The sequence below is a fragment of the Hippopotamus amphibius genome, chromosome 4 (assembly GCF_030028045.1).
Source record: "Hippopotamus amphibius kiboko isolate mHipAmp2 chromosome 4, mHipAmp2.hap2, whole genome shotgun sequence".
NCBI lineage: Eukaryota > Metazoa > Chordata > Mammalia > Artiodactyla > Hippopotamidae > Hippopotamus > Hippopotamus amphibius.
Window position 1 is genome coordinate 143,059,514 of NC_080189.1, and position 18,238 is coordinate 143,077,751.

General features: G+C 35.6%; 1 protein-coding gene across 10 annotated transcripts in view; it reads left to right on the plus strand.

Moving 5' to 3' along the window:
• KTN1 (kinectin 1) overlaps positions 1–18,238 on the plus strand; it is a 126,194-nt gene that overhangs the window by 89,825 nt on the left and 18,131 nt on the right. For 5 of the 10 annotated variants that reach the window (XM_057732883.1, XM_057732889.1, XM_057732886.1 and 2 more), the window contains 8 exons: positions 151–240; positions 362–454; positions 1,413–1,484; positions 1,739–1,822; positions 1,986–2,069; positions 4,498–4,581; positions 6,189–6,281; positions 7,453–7,573. In XM_057732883.1, the coding sequence (XP_057588866.1) occupies positions 151–240; positions 362–454; positions 1,413–1,484; positions 1,739–1,822; positions 1,986–2,069; positions 4,498–4,581; positions 6,189–6,281; positions 7,453–7,573 (721 nt within the window). Of the gene's footprint in view, positions 1–150; positions 241–361; positions 455–1,412; positions 1,485–1,738; positions 1,823–1,985; positions 2,070–4,497; positions 4,582–6,188; positions 6,282–7,452; positions 7,574–11,092; positions 11,142–12,954; positions 13,438–18,238 lie in introns of those variants that run through there. The other 5 variants (XM_057732885.1, XM_057732891.1, XM_057732888.1 and 2 more) reach the window with 3 other exon arrangements.

The window sequence follows — 18,238 nt, forward strand, 5'->3', positions numbered from 1 at the left end:
GAACTTCATTGCTACTTGAGAAATATAGTGATTAATGATAAAACAGTTAGAAACCATTTGTCATAATATACCATTAAGCACTGAAACAAATTTGAAGCACAAAACTTTCTGGTAAAACTAGAGAATTTTTCTTTATTTTATTCTTTGCAGATTTTAGAGCACAAGTTGAAAGAAGCTGATGAAATGCACACATTGTTACAGCTAGAGTGTGAAAAATACAAATCTGTCCTTGCAGAAACAGTAGGAAATGGTTTTTAATCTACATTTTAAAATAATTATTAACTTATTACTTAGTGGCTTAAATAGTTTATCTTGGTATTAGAACATGAATTTTTCAGAACAACTGTACTTTTGTTTATAGGAAGGAATTTTACAGAAGCTACAGAGAAGTGTGGAGCAGGAAGAGAATAAATGGAAGGTTAAGGTCGATGAATCACAAAAAACTATTAAACAGGTATTTAGAAAAGAAGAATTTAGGGAAAAAATAAAGAAAAGGCATGTGTGAACTATTTAAAAGAAAAAAAAGAAGCTTAGAATAGTGATTCTCAAAGTGTGGGCCCTGGACCGGCAGCATCAACACCACATGGGAACTTGTTAGAAATGTACGTTCTTTGAGCCCCACCCAGGGCTTACTGAATGTAAAACTCTGTGGGGCCAGCAATCTGTGTTTTAAAGAGCCCCCTGAATGATTCTGATGCTCACCAAAGTTTGAGAATCACTGGTTTAAAATACGACTAAAGAGTAATGATAAAGAATATAAAGTGCTTTGAAAGTTAAATAACCACAATGTGATAACAATGCAAAGAATTTGGTGTTCACAATATGTTTTAAAACACTGATACATGACTTATGATATAGTATTCAAGAAAAAATAAGTCCTTCTGTTCATGGGACCTAAATGTTATTATATAGTCTTAGTTTTTCTTTTATTTACAGTTGTCCCACCATATCCATCAGGGAATTAGTTTCAGGAGCCTCCACAGATACCAAAATCTGGTATCTTGGATGCTCATATAAAATGGCATAGTGGTGCTTGGGTGTGGTAAAGAGTGCTGTCTCTTGCTCAATTGTTTTCCTGGGCCGACCTGTGCAGAGTTTAGGGTTGCTGATGATATTCTATATTAATGCATTTGGGGATTAAATACAGCTGATTATCAATTAATTGTTAAAAGATTAAGCTCCTTAGCTGGACCTAATATAATATCATGCAAATGAGGTGGGTTTTGACCACAGTTTAAATCAAGTTAACTGTGACACTCATTTTTAAGGTCTTTTAAAATTCAATTATGGCTTTAAATGAGATACGTTAAAAAAATCTCTGAAGTGTCTGGTTAAAATTCTACAAGGTAGAAAAGCCTCTGTGTCCTTGGTGGTTAAACTTGGTCATGTAATGTAATTATTTCACATTTCAGATGCAGTTGTCATTCACATCTTCAGAGCAAGAGCTAGAGCGATTAAGAAGAGAAAATAAAGATGTTGAAAATGTATGTTATCTCATCATTTGACTTGTAACCTATGGACTCATTTTTAGCATTAAGGATTGTCTTATAAGTTGTGTTTTAATATTTCTTTTATCTAATGGTGTGGTTGTTAAGTCTTTAAGAATATCTTGGTTAGTGTTTGAGATGGTATAGTTTTATATTCATATAGTTTTATATTCCTAAGCATCATCACTTTTAATTGTAAGGAAGCACCTTAAATATTTTTCTTAACTTTACCTTCTTTATGGCATTGCTAGCTGAGAAGAGAACGAGAGCATTTGGAAATGGAACTAGAGAAGGCAGAAATGGAACGATCTACCTATGTTACAGAAGTCAGAGAGGTACTTATAGTAGAATTTTTTCAACCTTGCTTATCAATTTAAGTTAAATTTATAACAGTGATAAAATATTTCAGTGTAAGTTGTTTGTGGCAGAGCTTCCAAGTAGCATACAAACATGGGATATCATAAGGAGATCAATCTTAAACTCTAAACTTCATTGCAGCTGAAAGATCTGTTGACTGAATTGCAGAAAAAACTTGATGATTCATATTCTGAAGCAGTAAGACAGAATGAAGAGCTAAATTTGGTAAGAAGCTTGTTCTCCACTGGGTATCAAGTAGGTTCTGAAAACACTTATGTTGACATGTGGAGAAAGCATCCAAACTTCTCCTTGCTAACACCTTTAGCTTGGCATTTTTATAAGTTTAAGACAATCTTCATGTTCTGTTGACTCAAGGTGGTCTGTCTTTTCTTGATTCCTAAGATGATCCTTCTTTTCTTAGCTCCTAACAATGGCATGTTTGGCTTGCAACTCTTTTTCAAAGAAGTTTTCTGTGTTTTATAAAACCAAATTTCTTCAACAGCATTATTTTCAGTGAATAAAGAAATGAAATAAAAAGATAAAGATTGGTCTAGTTATGAAGATTCTCTCCTTAGAGTTACCATAGTTAACTGGGCGTCTTATTTTCTAACCTGGAAGGAGATTACTGAAGGTGGAGATACATATTCTTCATTCAAAGGCAGTAATCCAATTTACCTTCTTATTTTAACTGGCCTTTCTACACATTATAGATAACAAAAAGCTTGTGGAATTCTTTATCATCACCATATCACTCAGAGCATAATAATCCGAAAACTACAGACTCAAAGTTAGCTAAATGTTGTATAATGACAGAGTACCCTGTGTTCCCATTCTTAAATTTTCTGGAAATTTACACTGATTGTGACAGGCTTATTTGTTAGATAAACATGACCATCTTATTGTATGTTTCAGATAATAATCATTATGTCTATCTGTGACTTTTAAAAATTAAAATGTGATTAGATTTTTTAAAAGTACTTGAGTGAAATGTAGTACAATTGCAGTAAGTTAGTTTTCTCCTTACTATAAGTTAACGCTGCCAAGTTTGGAAGTTTCTTTTTAGTACTGCTGTATGTTAGCAAAGAATATTTCTTAACTCGTTCATGTTAAGCAGTGTTACCACAGTGGGTAATCCATTGATGGGAATCAGTTTTCAGAGTAGGGCTCTCTGTGAAATGTACACATGAAGTCCCCACGCCAACTCATACACACGCACACACATGCCCCTTTCTATTTTTGAAATAAAATTTACCTTTATTTTACCTTAACGGTATCATTCCCAATGCAATGTGAGTCTGATTTTATGCATACGTTTGCTGTACATTGCACAGATTGGTGCTGTGATATGCCGCAGCTTTAAGTGATATGCTTATCCTATAATGTGTTTTTTAAAAAAACATTTTTAACTACAGTTGTTGCAGATTTTACTTTTAACTTTAGTGCTTGGTGGCTGACTCCAGTAGTAGCATCAAACCCACAAGATTATGGTTGAGTCTCCATTCAGCCTGATGTTCTCTTTGTATATTTTGACCCTTCTGTCAAGAGATCATTTTGAGTGGTATTTAAAACTTTTTTTTGCCTTGAGTTTGCAATCTTCATTTTAATCTTTCTGTTTGCTTTTTGCTCAGGGTGACTGTTGCCACATTTTAAAATATATTAAAATAATTTTGTTTGCTTATACCTTGTGTGTCCCTGGGCCAAAGGAATAACCTCTCTGATGTATGCAGTCAGAATTAAAGGGGCAGAAACTGAAGCATGTGGCATAGAGTTCCCAAAATAAAATTTCCAAATGGAATGTCCTGCACTAATTCTCTCTGCATGTTCAAAATGTCAGTGTCTTATATTTTCCCCTTTTGGGTTTCTAGAACTGTTTGGAATGCTGTGCCTGTGGGTGAGAGGCATAATCAATTAACTTGTTGCGTTTAGCAAGAAAAAAGTTATTTTTTTGTCAGCAAGTCCATTTCCCTCATTCACACTTAATCAGAATAGTTACCAAGAGAAGAGGCATTACGTATTAGCACTAGAGTTTAATAGAGCTTTATAACTGTTTCAAAAAGTTGGTTGAGATGTATATATTAAGACATTTCTTATTGGTATAGTTAGGCCAGTGACTAACTGCTCTCTCTAGGGACATCTTAAAGGATGAGTGACATTTAAATTTTTGAAGATTTCATTTTACTGGATTTGTAGTCTTCTGTTAATTTTTTTTTTTTTTTAAATATCACAGAATTGATTCTTCTTAACTGAACTATATAGGTTAAGAAAGCCTTTAAACATTTAAAAACTAATTAGTAAAATTTCTTATTGCTTGTCTTTTAGTTTGGAATAAATGTGAACAAACTACTTTATGAATAGTGAATAGTAATACTTTTAAAAAAAGTACTCTACTGGAGTTTGATGGTTTTGTTTTCACATTTGCAGTTTTCTACTCTAAACTCTAGTTCGTTTCTGTAGCTCTTCTTATGTTTAGTTTTACAGATTGGAACCTCCACTGCTTAGCTTTTCTGTACATCTGGTGCAGTATATTGGCTAATCCACTGTGCATAATAACTGTTAGCGATCCCATTCTTTCTCATTCATTCTTCAGTCCTAGAAGTCTCAGCATAATCAAAGAAGGATGTGAATTAACTGTGGTGCTCCTTTATTTTTACAGTTAAAGAAACAGTTAAATGAAACACTTGCAAAACTTAGAACTGAACAAAATGAAAGACAGAAGGTAGCTGGTGACTTGCATAAGGTAAGACTGCTTGTCCTGAAGCTGCCATATCATCATTTATGTTGCACCTTGAATCTTAAGCAAACATACTGCTAACTCTGGATTTATTCTTTTGCATCATTACATTAATTTGTTCATAAATGAGCTGTTTAGTTCCAAATATGTAACTGTATAACAGACTTCTTGGCTTGTTTTCCCATTATTCTTAATTCACTTCTTCATTTCATCATATTTATATAATTAATTTCTTTGTAAAGTATAGATTAAACTATGATTTCAATTGATGTTACTCTTTTAAAAAATTTGGTTACATCTATATATTTTTTATTGGGATTTGCTTAGGTAGTCATTTACAAAGTATGTTTCTTTTGATCTTCATGGATCTAAAAGAAGTATAGACCTCCAGTATTTCAGAAATTTGTCCCTTTCTTTGTAGAAATACGTTTTTCTTAATCTCATATATAGATGGGCGATTTTTAGGATTACATTTTTTATTCTTTGCGTTAGGTTGGCAAGTTATTTGTAATTCTGTTTTAGTGTAATTCATGTATACTTTTGTCAGAGCTGCTTTAGAGCCATGATTGTGTTTATAGGAGATATAGTCATTAGTAAAACAATTAAATACACCACTTTTTTAAAGGTTGAAAGAAATACTTCTGTTGGTTCTGTATGATTATAGCTTATAATTGTTATGCAGAAGTTTAGGAATCTAAAGTTGCTTCACATTACTTTGATGTTGTCACCAGTAGGTAAAATGTGAACTTAAAAAGTTCCAGAGCTCTGACTTTGATATATGGTACATACAGGATTGAGCAATCTAATTTATACTTTGATACTTAATTTTAATGTTTGATCACTGGACAAAATATAAAACACGCAGTTTTAGCCTAGCAGTTTATTTTCTCAGAAGGTACTTTAAGCGTATTAAACAGGTGCTCAAAGACATGGATATGCCATGTTATTTGGCATAAAATGGCAATAGTGAACTGCCGTATATCTATATAATAGAAATACTGTGCAAATCTTAATTGGAAATATATATAAATATTTATTGACATGTAAAAAGATAAAATGCTTCGTAAAACAGCATGTATGTTAAAAGCCCATTTGCAGAACATTTTGTACCAATTTCCTTTTAGGATGTAGATGCACCAAAGAAGGATTTAGACCAGGAGTCAGCAAACCCACAAACTGTTTTAGAATTTGTGGGCCAACTATAGTTTCTTTCGCATACTCTTTGTTTGCCTAGCACAACCCTTTAAAAATGTAAAAATCATTCTTAGCTTGTGAGCTATACAAGAACAGGCTGTGGCTAGATTTGGCTGACCTCTGATCTAGACTAATGTTAACCTAACTATCACTGTGGTTATTCCTGCTTTCAATTTCTTTATACATTTTCTGCATTGCTTGAACTGTTTAAAATAGTGAGCTTGTGTTTTTATAGTCTGGTAGGGGAGAAAGGTACTTGATTTTGGGAGAAAAACAAGTTGGCTTTACATTGTATTTTAAGAAGAGCTTTAATTTTGTACAAAATATAGTGAGTGTAAGAAAATTATTCATTGTGTTTTCTTGTGTATATTTATTTATCAGTTGTAGTATTCAGAGGCTCCATATTGCTTTCCTTACAGGCTCAACAGTCACTGGATCTTATCCAGTCAAAAATAGTAAAAGCTGCTGGAGACACTACTGTTATTGAGAACAGTGATGTTTCCCCAGAAACGGTATGCATTTTCTTTAGCTCTAAATCTCTGGGCTAATTATGCTGTAAATTATGTGAAAAATAAAAAATGCAAAAGGTCCATCTCTGACTAAAAAAAACTACTTTATAATGTGCTTCCATCAATTATGTTGCATTCTTTTTTTTAAAAAAATTATTATTTATTTATGTATTTATTGGCTGTGTTGGGTCTTCGTTGCTGCGCGCGTAGACTTTTCTCTAGTTGTGGTGAGTGGGGTCTTGTTGCGGAGCACGGGCTCAAGGCTAGCAGGCTTCAGTAGTTGTGGCACATGGGCTCAATAGTTGTGGCCCACGAGCTCTAGAGCTCAGGCTCAGTAGTTGTGGCGCACGGGCTTAGTCGCTCTGTGGCATGTGGGATCTTCCTGGACCAGAGATCGAACCTGTGTCCCCTGCATTGGCAGGCAGATGATTCTTAACTACTCTGCCCCTGGGGAAGTCCCTATGTTGCATTCTTAACTCAAGGTCATTTTTTCTTTGAGGTTTCTTACCTGAAATGCAGTGTTTTTATTTGTTTTCACTTTATCTTGGTGAGGTATTATGTTAGTGTTTAGGTTTGTGTTGGGAGGTATCATGGTATACTGCTTAAGAATGCAGACTCTGCTGCTTGGGTTTGAATCCTGGTTCTGCTATTCATTGCTGTGTGACTGACTTAAGGGAAACTCTTTATCCTCTCTGTGCTTTAGTTGCTCCATCTGTAGAAGGCATTGATAATTGTAGGATTGTTGAAGGGAATAAATGAATTACTATATAAAGCACTTAGAATAGTGGGTAACACAGCAGTGCCTCAAGTTTAGTAAGAGCTCAATATATATTAACTGTTATTTTTTTGTTGTTATGTATGTACTCTCCTTTGGTTCCTTGCACATTTTTTTTTTTCTGAAAAGAGAAAGGGATTTATGTCTGATATTCATAGATTCTAGATTTTTCCCTTTGTAACCTAGTGACAATGTTTATAACAACTTTCTTTGGTGCAAACTAATTTGCACCACTAGGTAGCAAACACTATTGTTCTATGTGGTTTTTATTGTCATTTTTCACGTCATCTTTCAGAATTGTTATGTTTGTGTTTAAAATAATAAAATATTTTCTGTTTTTGGTTGCAAATAACCTTTCCTTGTGCTCAGAGTTTCTCCTCTCTTCCGTCTTCTTTCTAGGAGTCTTCTGAGAAGGAGACAATGTCTGTAAGTCTAAATCAGACTGTAACACAGTTACAGCAGTTGCTTCAGGCAGTAAACCAACAGCTCACAAAGGAGAAGGAACACTATCAGGTATTAGGTAAGAATAACTGAAGTATTACTAACTGTCTGTGGATAATTGATGTAATATGTGTGAGAATGTATGTATAGTGTGTATTTACCATAAATATAGGAACTCTTGTTACCCTAGTGGAAATATTCCCTCTTCATTTCTCTCAGAACCTCCAAATGACAGCCTTAGCTTTCTTAAAGTTTTATTTCTATCCTGACATATTTTGGGCTTGTAGCTTGGAGGAGAAAAAACATAACTTATCTTTTTTTTTTAATATATAAATTTCATGAGTGTAGCATTATACCTGGTATACACTGCAAGGTGATCACCACCACAAGATTAGGTACCATCTGTAACCATACATTTGACCTCCTTCTCCCATTTTGCCCACCCCCCCCAACTTCCTTCCCCTCTGGTAACTACTACGCTGTTCTCTTTTATGAGTTTGTTTTTGTTTTATTTTGTCTGTTTTGTTTTTTTAGATTTCACATATGAGTGAAATCATATTGTCTTTCTCTGACTTATTTCCTTAGCATAATACCTCCAGGTTCCAACCATGTTGTTGCAAATGGCAGGATTTCCTTCTTTTTTATGGCTGAGTAGTATTTCATTGTGGGTGTGGGTGTGTGTGTATACGCATACATACCACATCTTCTTCAGCAAAAAGAATCGTACCTTAATCTTTTATCCTTGGTAAGCTGACCTCTCAGTTGCCTAGAGTTAAACTTCTGCCACTTTACCACCGTTCCCCAAAGTAGAAAATAACCTTGCTTCCTGCTTCTCAGGGCAACTTTCCTTCCCACCTCTTGAGTCCTGTTCTCTTCTCTCCACTCACTGCTTCTGTTCAGTCTTGAAAACGTGCTAAATGTATTGTACTTCCTTTAGGTTGCCACCATAATTTTTTACTTCACTATTTAACAAAGATTCTTAAAAGAAGAAACTATTGTCACAGTATCTACTTCCTTACTTGCTGCTAACTGCTTCATCTAGTCTAGAATGGCTTCTCTTTTTTGCCATTCCAATGAAACCGTTTTTGCTGAAGTCATTCATTAATGGTAATATTGTTAGAGCTAATATAGGATCTTTTTTTGCACGTGAAATAGTGAAAATAGCTATGAATTATTCTAAACAAGTGTTGAGGCCTCTGTGTTCTAAGGGAAGGGTTTCATTTTTTTCTCTCTCTCTTTTTTTTAAATTAATTAACTTATTTTTGGCTGCGTTGGATCTTCGTTGCTGCACGTGGGCTTTCTCTAGTTGCAGTGGCTTCTCCTTGAGGAGCACACGCTCTAGGCACTCGGGCTCAGTAGTTGTGGCTCACAAGCTCTAGAGCGCAGGCTCAGTAGCTGTGGCACACAGGCTTAGTTGCTCCTTGGCATGTGGGATCTTCCCGGACCAGGGTTCGAACCCGTGTCCCCTGCGTTTTCAGGTGGATTCTTAACCCCTGCACCATCAGGGAAGTCCCGGGTTTCATTTCTGAGAACCTGAAAGTTATAAGATGGCCTGTTACCCTTTGCCTTTAGACCTTGTTAGTAGTATCTCTCCAGCATTCAAAAGTGTTCTTCAGTATTTTCTTTTTCTTCCCAAACATGTGGTTAGAACCATTTTTTGCTTGCCTGTTTCCACATTTGCCTTAATCATATTAAATTTGAGACTTACAGTGATCATTGGTAATAACACTTGTATTTTTCTGATTTTTTCTTCCTAATTTATAAAATTATACTGTGTAATTTGTTAAAAGAAATACATGTACCCTGGAACACAGCTAAAACTGAACTATTGTTTAGCAGGCAACTCACCTAAATGATAACTGTGCATTCTTCTGTTAGCTGATGAACATAAGTTCAACTTTGGCAAGTGAGAGGGTCAGCAGTTGAGTGGTCAGCAGTATATCACGAAGGAGAGATGGATTGTTTGAAGCTGGAGGTCCACCAGCACTGGAGAACTCTTTGCTTGCATGGATTGAACCCAACATTGGGTACAGTCCCTTCTTAGGGATCCCTTGGTTCCCACAGCTCTTCTTTATGCCCTTTAAATGTTTGTGTTACCTTCAGGTTTTTAACTTCAGCCATCATTTTTGCTCAGTGTATTTTCCCTCTTGTTAACTCTTTTAAAACTACTACCAGATGATTAACTTGGGAATAAAGATTTCTTAATCATCAGAATTTATAGTTTAATGTCTCATGTCAATAATCTTTTTTTCTTCCTTGCTTTATTTAGATATACTTTACTTTTTTTTAATTGAAGTGTAGTTAATTTGCAATGTAGTTTTAATTTCTGATGTACAGCAAAGTAATTCAGTCATACACATATATATATATTCTTTTTCATATTCTTTTCCACTATTGTTTATTACAGGATACTGAATATAGTTCCCTGTGCTACACAGTAGCACCTTGTTGTTTATCTCTTTTATGTATAGTAGTTTGTATCTGCTAATCTCCAAGTCCCAGTTTATTGCTCCCCAACCCCTTTTCCCCTTTGGGAACCATAAATTTATTTTCTATGTCTATGAGTCTGTTTCTGCTTTGTAAATAAATTCATTTGTATTATATTTTAGATGTCACATGTAAATCATATCATATGATATTTGTCTTTTTTCTTTCTGACTTACTTTACTTAGTATGATAATCTCTAGGTCCATCCGTGTTGCTGCAGATGATACTACTTCATTATTTTTTATGGCCAAGTAATAATCCAGTGGGGGTGTGTGTGTGTGTGTGTGTGTGTGTGTGTGTGTGTGTGTGTGTGTGTGTGTACACACTACATCTTCTTGTTGAAGGACACTTACGTTGCTTCCATGTCTTGGCTATTGTAAATAGAGCTGCTATGAACATTGGGGTGCATGTATTGTTTATTTAGAGTTTTCTTTGGTTGCATGCCCAGGACTGGGATTGCTGGGTCATATGGTAACTCTATTTTTAGTTTTTTGAAGAACCTCCATACTGTTTTCCATAGTGGCTGTACCAATTTGCATTTCCACCAGGAATCTTATGTCTTTTTTAGTATATACTACAAGTACATACGAATTGTTTAAGGTAATGCTGTACATTTTCAGTAAGGGAAAAGCTATTTTTAAAAGACAAAAATGAGAGAGATGATAGTAATTTAGTTTTCTAAATCCTAACACACAGAACTTAGCATTTCTGTGAGTTGTAGGGGTAGGTGTATTTATCTTGTATCCTTAATTTGTAAAACATTATCCTTTCTTTTCTTTTGGAAGTCTTCCTGCTTAATCTCCTATCCTTCTCTCCCCATCCCCACCACTTCCCCCAAAAGAAGACTCTCATTCCTCCTCCCTCCTTTTTTTAATTAAGGTGATTTTTTTGTAGCTTGGACTGTAAACACTAATATTTTGTAGTATACTTTTTTGTTTCTAGATACCTACTTTTTCTTATGTTTCATATTTGCCTGGCTTCTAAGTAATCCAAGTGTATATCCGACTATAACAGAAAACTTTATTACCCCAGTGTCTTAGTCTGTTTGGGGTGCTGTAACAAAAATCCCAGTCACCGGGTGGCTTAAGCAGCAGACATTTATTTTTCACAGCTCTGGAGGCTGGGAAGTCTAAGATCAAGGCACCAGTAGATTCTGTCAGGTGAGACTCACTTACTGGTTTAAAGATGGCCATCTTCTTGCTGTGTCCTCACATGACAAAAGGGGCAAGGGATCTCTCTGGGGTCCATTCTGTAAGGGCACTAATCCCATTCATAATGGTGGAGTCTCCTAAAGGGGCCCACTTCCAGATACCATTACAGTGGGAGGTAGAATCTCAGCATGTGAATTTGGGGGTGGGGGGACACACATGCATTCAGACTGTAGCACCCAGGACCCCTTACCTTGGAGCCTTCGTATGGAGTCATGTGGGAGGAGGAGGAAGATCTTAACAGCTGACACTTCAGGAGTGTGCCTCTGACAGCGAACATGCTTCTAACATGTGGTCATTCATTTACATTTTCACAATAACTCAGTGCAGTAGATAGGTAGGGATTATTATTATTGTTAATATTATTATTTAATTTTTAATTTCCATTTTACAACAGACCCAAAGGGGTTCTCTCAGTTGCCCAAAGTCACACAGCTAGTAACTGGGTAAGCTGGGATTTAAATTAAGGTAGTCTGGGCCCAGGCCCTGTGCTCTTAATCTGGGTCTTGATGTTATTCAGGAAAAACTGAGGTGAAATTTTATTTGTGTGTTTTGTATATATGTGCCCTCCTTACTCCCTTTAACAAATAGATTCTTTCATGATGCAGTTGTCTTTTGTTTCTGAAAGAAAAAATTTCTTTTTTTGGTGCTATTAAAGTATAAGAGTTAATGTTTCAGATAATATCTAGCTTTTATTTCTCACTTTACATTTGACTGTCTTGTGGATCAGGTTTCCATTTTCTGTAATGTGTTTACACAGCACTGCTTAATTTAATGTACCAGTGGGCTATGTAGACTTTCTGATCAGCTGTTAATCTTATTTTAATTAGAGAACATGATAGCCAGTGATAACTTTGCTTTTTAACTTTCTAATTTCTTTTCCCCTCAGTTTTTTAATTTTGAAAATTTTCACACATAATGAAAAGTTGAAAGAATATGTAACACTCAGACACCCTTCAGCTGCTTCATTTCTTTGTTTATACATATTTTGTTGATGTCAAACCATTTGAAAGTAACTTTCAGATAACATGACATTTTATCCCTAAGCACTTAAGTATGCATCTCTCAAGAACAAAGATATTCTCTTACAAATCCATAGTATCACTATCACATCCAAAAAGACCAAAACAGTAGTTCTATAATATCATCCATTTTTAAGCCCATATTCAAGTGTCCCCACTTATACATGAAATCTCTTTTTAGCTGTTTTTTCCAAACCAGGATCCAATCGGACTTCACATGTTGCATATGGTTAAGTCCTTTTAGTCTCTTTAATGGCTTTTGAAGTTTAATTTCTTTAGGCATTTTATCTGACTTGGAAAGCTTCAAAAGACCTTAGAAACTCTCTGTCTGAAACTTAAATTATTTATTCATGGGTGGGGAGTTGTAAATTTCAGTTTCTTTTCTGTGCTACTCACTCACCTTATTAGCTTTATAGCCTCTTGAGGGGAACAGTAATACAAATGGATTCCCAATGTTGTTCTCTTAAAAGTTTTCTAAATAGGATTTTAAAATCCCTGTATTATTCTCAGTTTGGTCTGAGGTTTTGGCTCACATATTTAAAAATCCACCTAAAAGCTTCTTCTGAATCCTGAAATTTTTCTCTTATTTTTGATTATCAGTAGTATTAATTGTTCTGTTCTTAGTTGAAAGGGCCATGCTAGATCAAATGGAATATGTACCTTTGGTATTTGACAGATATCTTCTGATTGCCTTTTGTTTCTGTGTTTTGAAATGAATTTTATTTCTTTCTGATCTTTTACAGAGTGAAGTAATTGGGAAACTGTTCATTCAAGGATAACAGAAGGCATTGTATTATATTTTGCCAAATTAAAGCCTTATTTATGTTTTCACCCTTTCTACTTTGTCAGAAACACTGAACAGAGTTTTGTCTTTTCTAATCCTTGTTAGACTACTGATTTAAAGAGAGAAAAAAAAGCCAACTCTGTAGACACCTTCAGAGTTTAGTTTTATAATAAAAACTGTTTGAATAATTAGACCTTTACATTCCTGAAGATAAAATAAACATGTAATCTTTTATCTTATTTTGCTCAAAAAAATTGTTCAGAAGATCAAAAGTGGTAAAGACAATGTAAAATTTAACATTTTAATACTGATGTTGTACACTGTTTTACTTAACATTTTGGGGAGTAACTGCCTCTGACTTCAACTAAAGAAAACACTTCTTGTTGCTAATGTAATCAGTTTTTGTAATGGCGTCAGCAAATAAAGGGATGCTTATTATTCAGACTTGTTCTGATTTTCATTGAGCTTTAACAGATTTCATTAGCACTTCAGATCAATATAATTTAGAATACAGCCATTAATTGCAACTTCAGACAAGGTAGGTTTGTTGCTTGTACACCTTTTGTTACTGGAGCTCTGGATCTTCTCTGTGGTTCTGTGCAATGTAAACTGTGTCCTGGAGTGCTGTGGGTTACAGAAAGGATGGGGCAAGTATTTAGGGTTTCAGACCTACCACCCCTGCTTCAGGTAGAAGAGCTCTACTTTATTTTTACTATTACTATTATTATCTTAAGTAATAATTACCTTTTTAGTGTCCGTCTTATCAGACACTTTTACACAGTTTACATGTGATCTTTGTTGTTTGAACATGCTGATAACGTGTTATCTTTTTTCATTTTCTTTTTAAATAATTGGATGAAAACTGAGCATTCAGATGCTAAATAACTGCTGACAAATGTTTTGTGCCACTGAGTATTAAAGTACCTACTGTATCATATGGTGGCCTCCTTACTGTTTCACCCATGCTTCTACCGTGGACCTTTCCACTTTTTGTTCTTTCTGCTAGAATTCTCTTCTTTTGGATATCAGTTTTGGCTTCTTCCCATCATGAAATCTGCTTAAATGTCACCTTTTTCTTCAGGTCTTTACCATCCAGTATCCCCCTGCCTATTTTGGTCTATAACATTAATAGTCTTCCAGTATATACTTGGTCATTCCCTGTACCCCTCCCTACCAGAAAGTGAGCTCCAGGAGGGCAGGAATCATCTCTTGTGTTCTTTACTTTATCCCTAGCCCTGAGAAAAGTGCCTCACACTTAATTGTGCTCAAATATTTAAATAAATGAATGGATGAAATTCATGTTTATTTTTTATCCATTTATTTTTTGGGCTACATTGCATAGCTTGTGGGATCTTAGTTCTCCGACCAGGGATCATACCCAGGCCTGGCAGTGAAAGTGCCAAGTCCTAACCTCTGCACCACCAGGAAATCCCCCAAATTCATTTTTATACCTTGAGGATTATCTGAAGTGGTGCCTTCACCACATAGCATGTGCACCAAATAGTATTTCTGAGGTCTGTACAGATAGACTGAATAGGCTGCTCATGGCCATTGGTAACTGGCCTGGGAATTTGGGCCACCCCAGGCCTTACCTGGCTGCTTTCAGCATACCGCTGGGAAACTGGTCTGAAGGCCAGCCAGATACCACATCATCATCTTCTCTTTTTCCTTTACCATCGCCTGTAAAGGTACTCATGTCTTTGCCACCTGAAAAAAACAAATCCCACTTTTCATCTTATTCACTTCTTGCTATTCTTGCATAGAACTGTGTAATTGTAGTATTTTTCAACCTCCCTGTGTGTTTGAATTTTTTAAAAAATTGCAAGAGATTTTGAGAACTCAGTCTAATCTCTTATTAATTTCTGTCCCCTCCCTTAGCATCCCAACCAAATGTGCATTCATTCATCTTTTTGCCTCTGAAGTGGCTGGAAGTTCACACCTAGGTACAGTTGTAATTGTTAATGGTTATTATTGTGTTGGAAGTGGTGTTCCTATTACTTACATCAGTTTGTCCTACTTCCTTACTCCAGAACCACATAGGAAAAGTGTACCACACTCCCATTCAATTATTCTTCAGATATGCCAAGATAGCTCCATGTTTTCTGAAGTGCATTCCCCTCTAGGATAAATATCCCCAGTTCCTTAGTTACCCTGAATGATTGAAGGCGAAACTAGCCTACTCATCTCATCCATCCCCAGCTGTCGACCTTTCCCCAGTGTGTTACATGCAAATTCCTGGGAGAGGATGGGAGCATCAAAAGAGAGGGCATTAGTGTCCTCAGTCTCTAGTGGCTCCTGTTGCCCACTGTTGCAGCCAATTGAGGCAAGAAGCCCTGAGAATATTTCTCACATTGGAGAGTGACTACAGGGAGGGCAGAATGACCAGTGTGGTTGAGAGCAGACGTCTTGATCCCTAAAAAGAATGGAGAGATGTGGAAGGGAGGAGTGATGGGATACCGGAGAAGCAGGCTATACCCTTCAGTTTGGTGTAGCAAAACTAGTATATTTCTGGGAGGTCAGTGACACTATGTAAAGCATCCAGGCTTGAGCACCTTGTAAGTGTTCACCCAGCCGCAAGAGGGCAGTAGCTGTGTTGCCCATAGAGGGTTTGAGCCAGGACCAGATGCCCTACATGGCATACGGGAGGAGCAGTGATCACCAGGAGAGGGCTGCATTTGCACCCTCAGTTGAGTAAAGAGATGTTTGTCCCTTAACCCCATGCATCATCTGGGTCCCCAGAGAAGGGAGGGCAAAGGAATTAAAGAACAGACTTCTTGTTGCTGCCACTAAGGCCAGTGACACTGACCTGGACTTGCATTAACTGCAGTTACAGGACAGCTGTGGGATCTGCTGGGGATGTGCTTAAGAGAAGAGGGAGGTGCAGCACAAAGACCGTGCTTGGGAAAATGAGGCCAAGTCCAGGCTGTTCAACTAACTGGCTGATAGATTTTTCTCTTCTTGACTCAGTTTTTGTCACTTACATTTTCCTTGAAAATTGGGCAATTTCATACTCATTGGTGGAATTCTATTATGACGGCTAACATAATTACTTATACAACTTATCACATGCGAGAGATTTTTAAAGCATTTTACTTGCGTTAATTCATTTAATCCTCACCAAAATTTATTGAAGGGGCGTTTTATCATCATCTCCATTTTATAAATAAGGAAATTGAGGCACGGGGGACAATTGAACAAGGTTTCACAGCTATTGACTAGAGGAACTAGGATTCCATCCTCCAACTTAAGCTTTCTGGTTTGCTTCTCTTATTGGCTTATTCATAATATATTCACTTATATATGCATGTGTAATTTTATGTATAATTTAAATTTGTAATTAAAAAACACTATAGGTTTTTTTTTTTTTTTTATCGTATTTGTTCCTGATGTTATTATACCTTCTCATTTTCTCTTGATTGTACTTTCCAAGGGAGTTTCAACCTCAGTAGTTCTCAAAAGTGTGGTCTTCAGGGCTCTGGGCATCACTGGGGCCCTTTCCAGAACTCTGAAAGGTCAAAACTACTTTGATGATACTAAGATGTTATTTGCCATTTTTGCTGATGGTGTTAAAACAAGTAGGTAAAACTGCTGGTGTTTCAGCAAGAATCAAAGAGTGGCTTCAAACTGTGTTAGTAGTTACTGTATTTTCACCACTGTTCACTTCCGGTAAGAATATCGGATTCACTTAAGAATGTCTTTTCTGATGAGATCAGTAGTGGTATTAATGAATATGTTTTTTTTGGTAGATATAATGAAATGTGTCAGTGTTTGGAAGATCTGCGTAACTCTGAACCAATATTTTCCAAATGACCAATGCGCAGTGTTACAAAATCAGGCTTGGATAAAAGATTCATTCAAAGAGCCAGATAAACCAATGGATTTTAATGTAACAAAGTGCAAAAAGTTCATTGATAGGGTTTCAGACTCTACATTACAATTACTCTTTAAGAAATTGCCACATGTTGAGTTTTGCTATTGTGCCAAAGAATATCAACAATTACCTGAAATGGCTACGAGGCTGTATTTTCTTCTTATATACTTCAACCAAAATGATCTGTCACTACAGGTTGAAGGTAGAAACAGTTGTCTTCTATTGAACGATACATTAAGGAAATTCTCGAATAGGTAAAGCAGTGCCAGTCTTCTGACTACATCTTTTTGGTTTGTTTGTTTTGGAAAATGAAGTTGTATTTCATGAGAACATGTTTGTTACTATTTTAAAATAAACTTTAAAATGAATGTTTATAATTTTTCTCGGCTTTAACCTATACTACATTGAATATTAATAGAACAGAAGAGCTTTTAGAAGTGTAAAGGAGTTGCGAGAGGAAAAATTTGACTGCTACTGGTCTAGCGTATTTATTTTTCCAACCGTTTTTTAAGTTATACTGGGCAGTTCTGTCAGCACTTTCTTGTTGTATTTTGTTTTATGTTAATTCGTGGTTTTATCATTTTCAGTGTTTTTACTTTCTTTGTGTTTGTTCTGTTGCACTTTGCCATGTTTTTGTCTTTAAATTTTAATTCATTTATTTTCAATTTTTATTTTCTGATTCCTTTTAGAGAGTTTAAGTTTTCCTCTAGACTTCTTTACAACCCATTGATTTTGATATGTGGGTATTTTGTTCTCTTTCAGTTCTTATCATCATGAATATTTCAAGTACACAGAAAATCATGGAAAATAATAATAGAAAAAAAACCCTGTGTACCCCATTCAGTATCATATATTAACATTTTGTCATATTTGCTGGAGATTTTGTTTTGTTTTGTTTTTAATAAAAGGAACAAAACAGTTGGTACAGTTGAAGCATCTTGTATACCTCTCTCTGATCCCATTTCCCTCCCTTTCCAGAGGTAGCCACTTCACTGAAGGTATTCAATTTTTTTGAAGTATACTTCACTTACAGTATTATGTTAGGTGTACAGCATAGTGATTCAGTATTCTAGCAGATTATATTCCATTATAGGTTATTACAAAATAATGGGTATACTTCCCTGTGTTATACAGTATTATCCTTGTTGCTTATCTATCAATATTTTATGTTTAGTAGATTGTATCTGCTAATCTCATGCCCCTAATTTGACTCTCCACTCTTCCCTTTGGTAAATACAAGTTTGGTTTTTATATCTGTGAGTCTGATTCTGTTTTGCATATGCATATAAATGATATGTAGTCTTTGGCTTTCTTTGTCTGACTTATTTAACAAAGCATAATATTCCCTAGATCCATCCATGTTGCTGCAAAT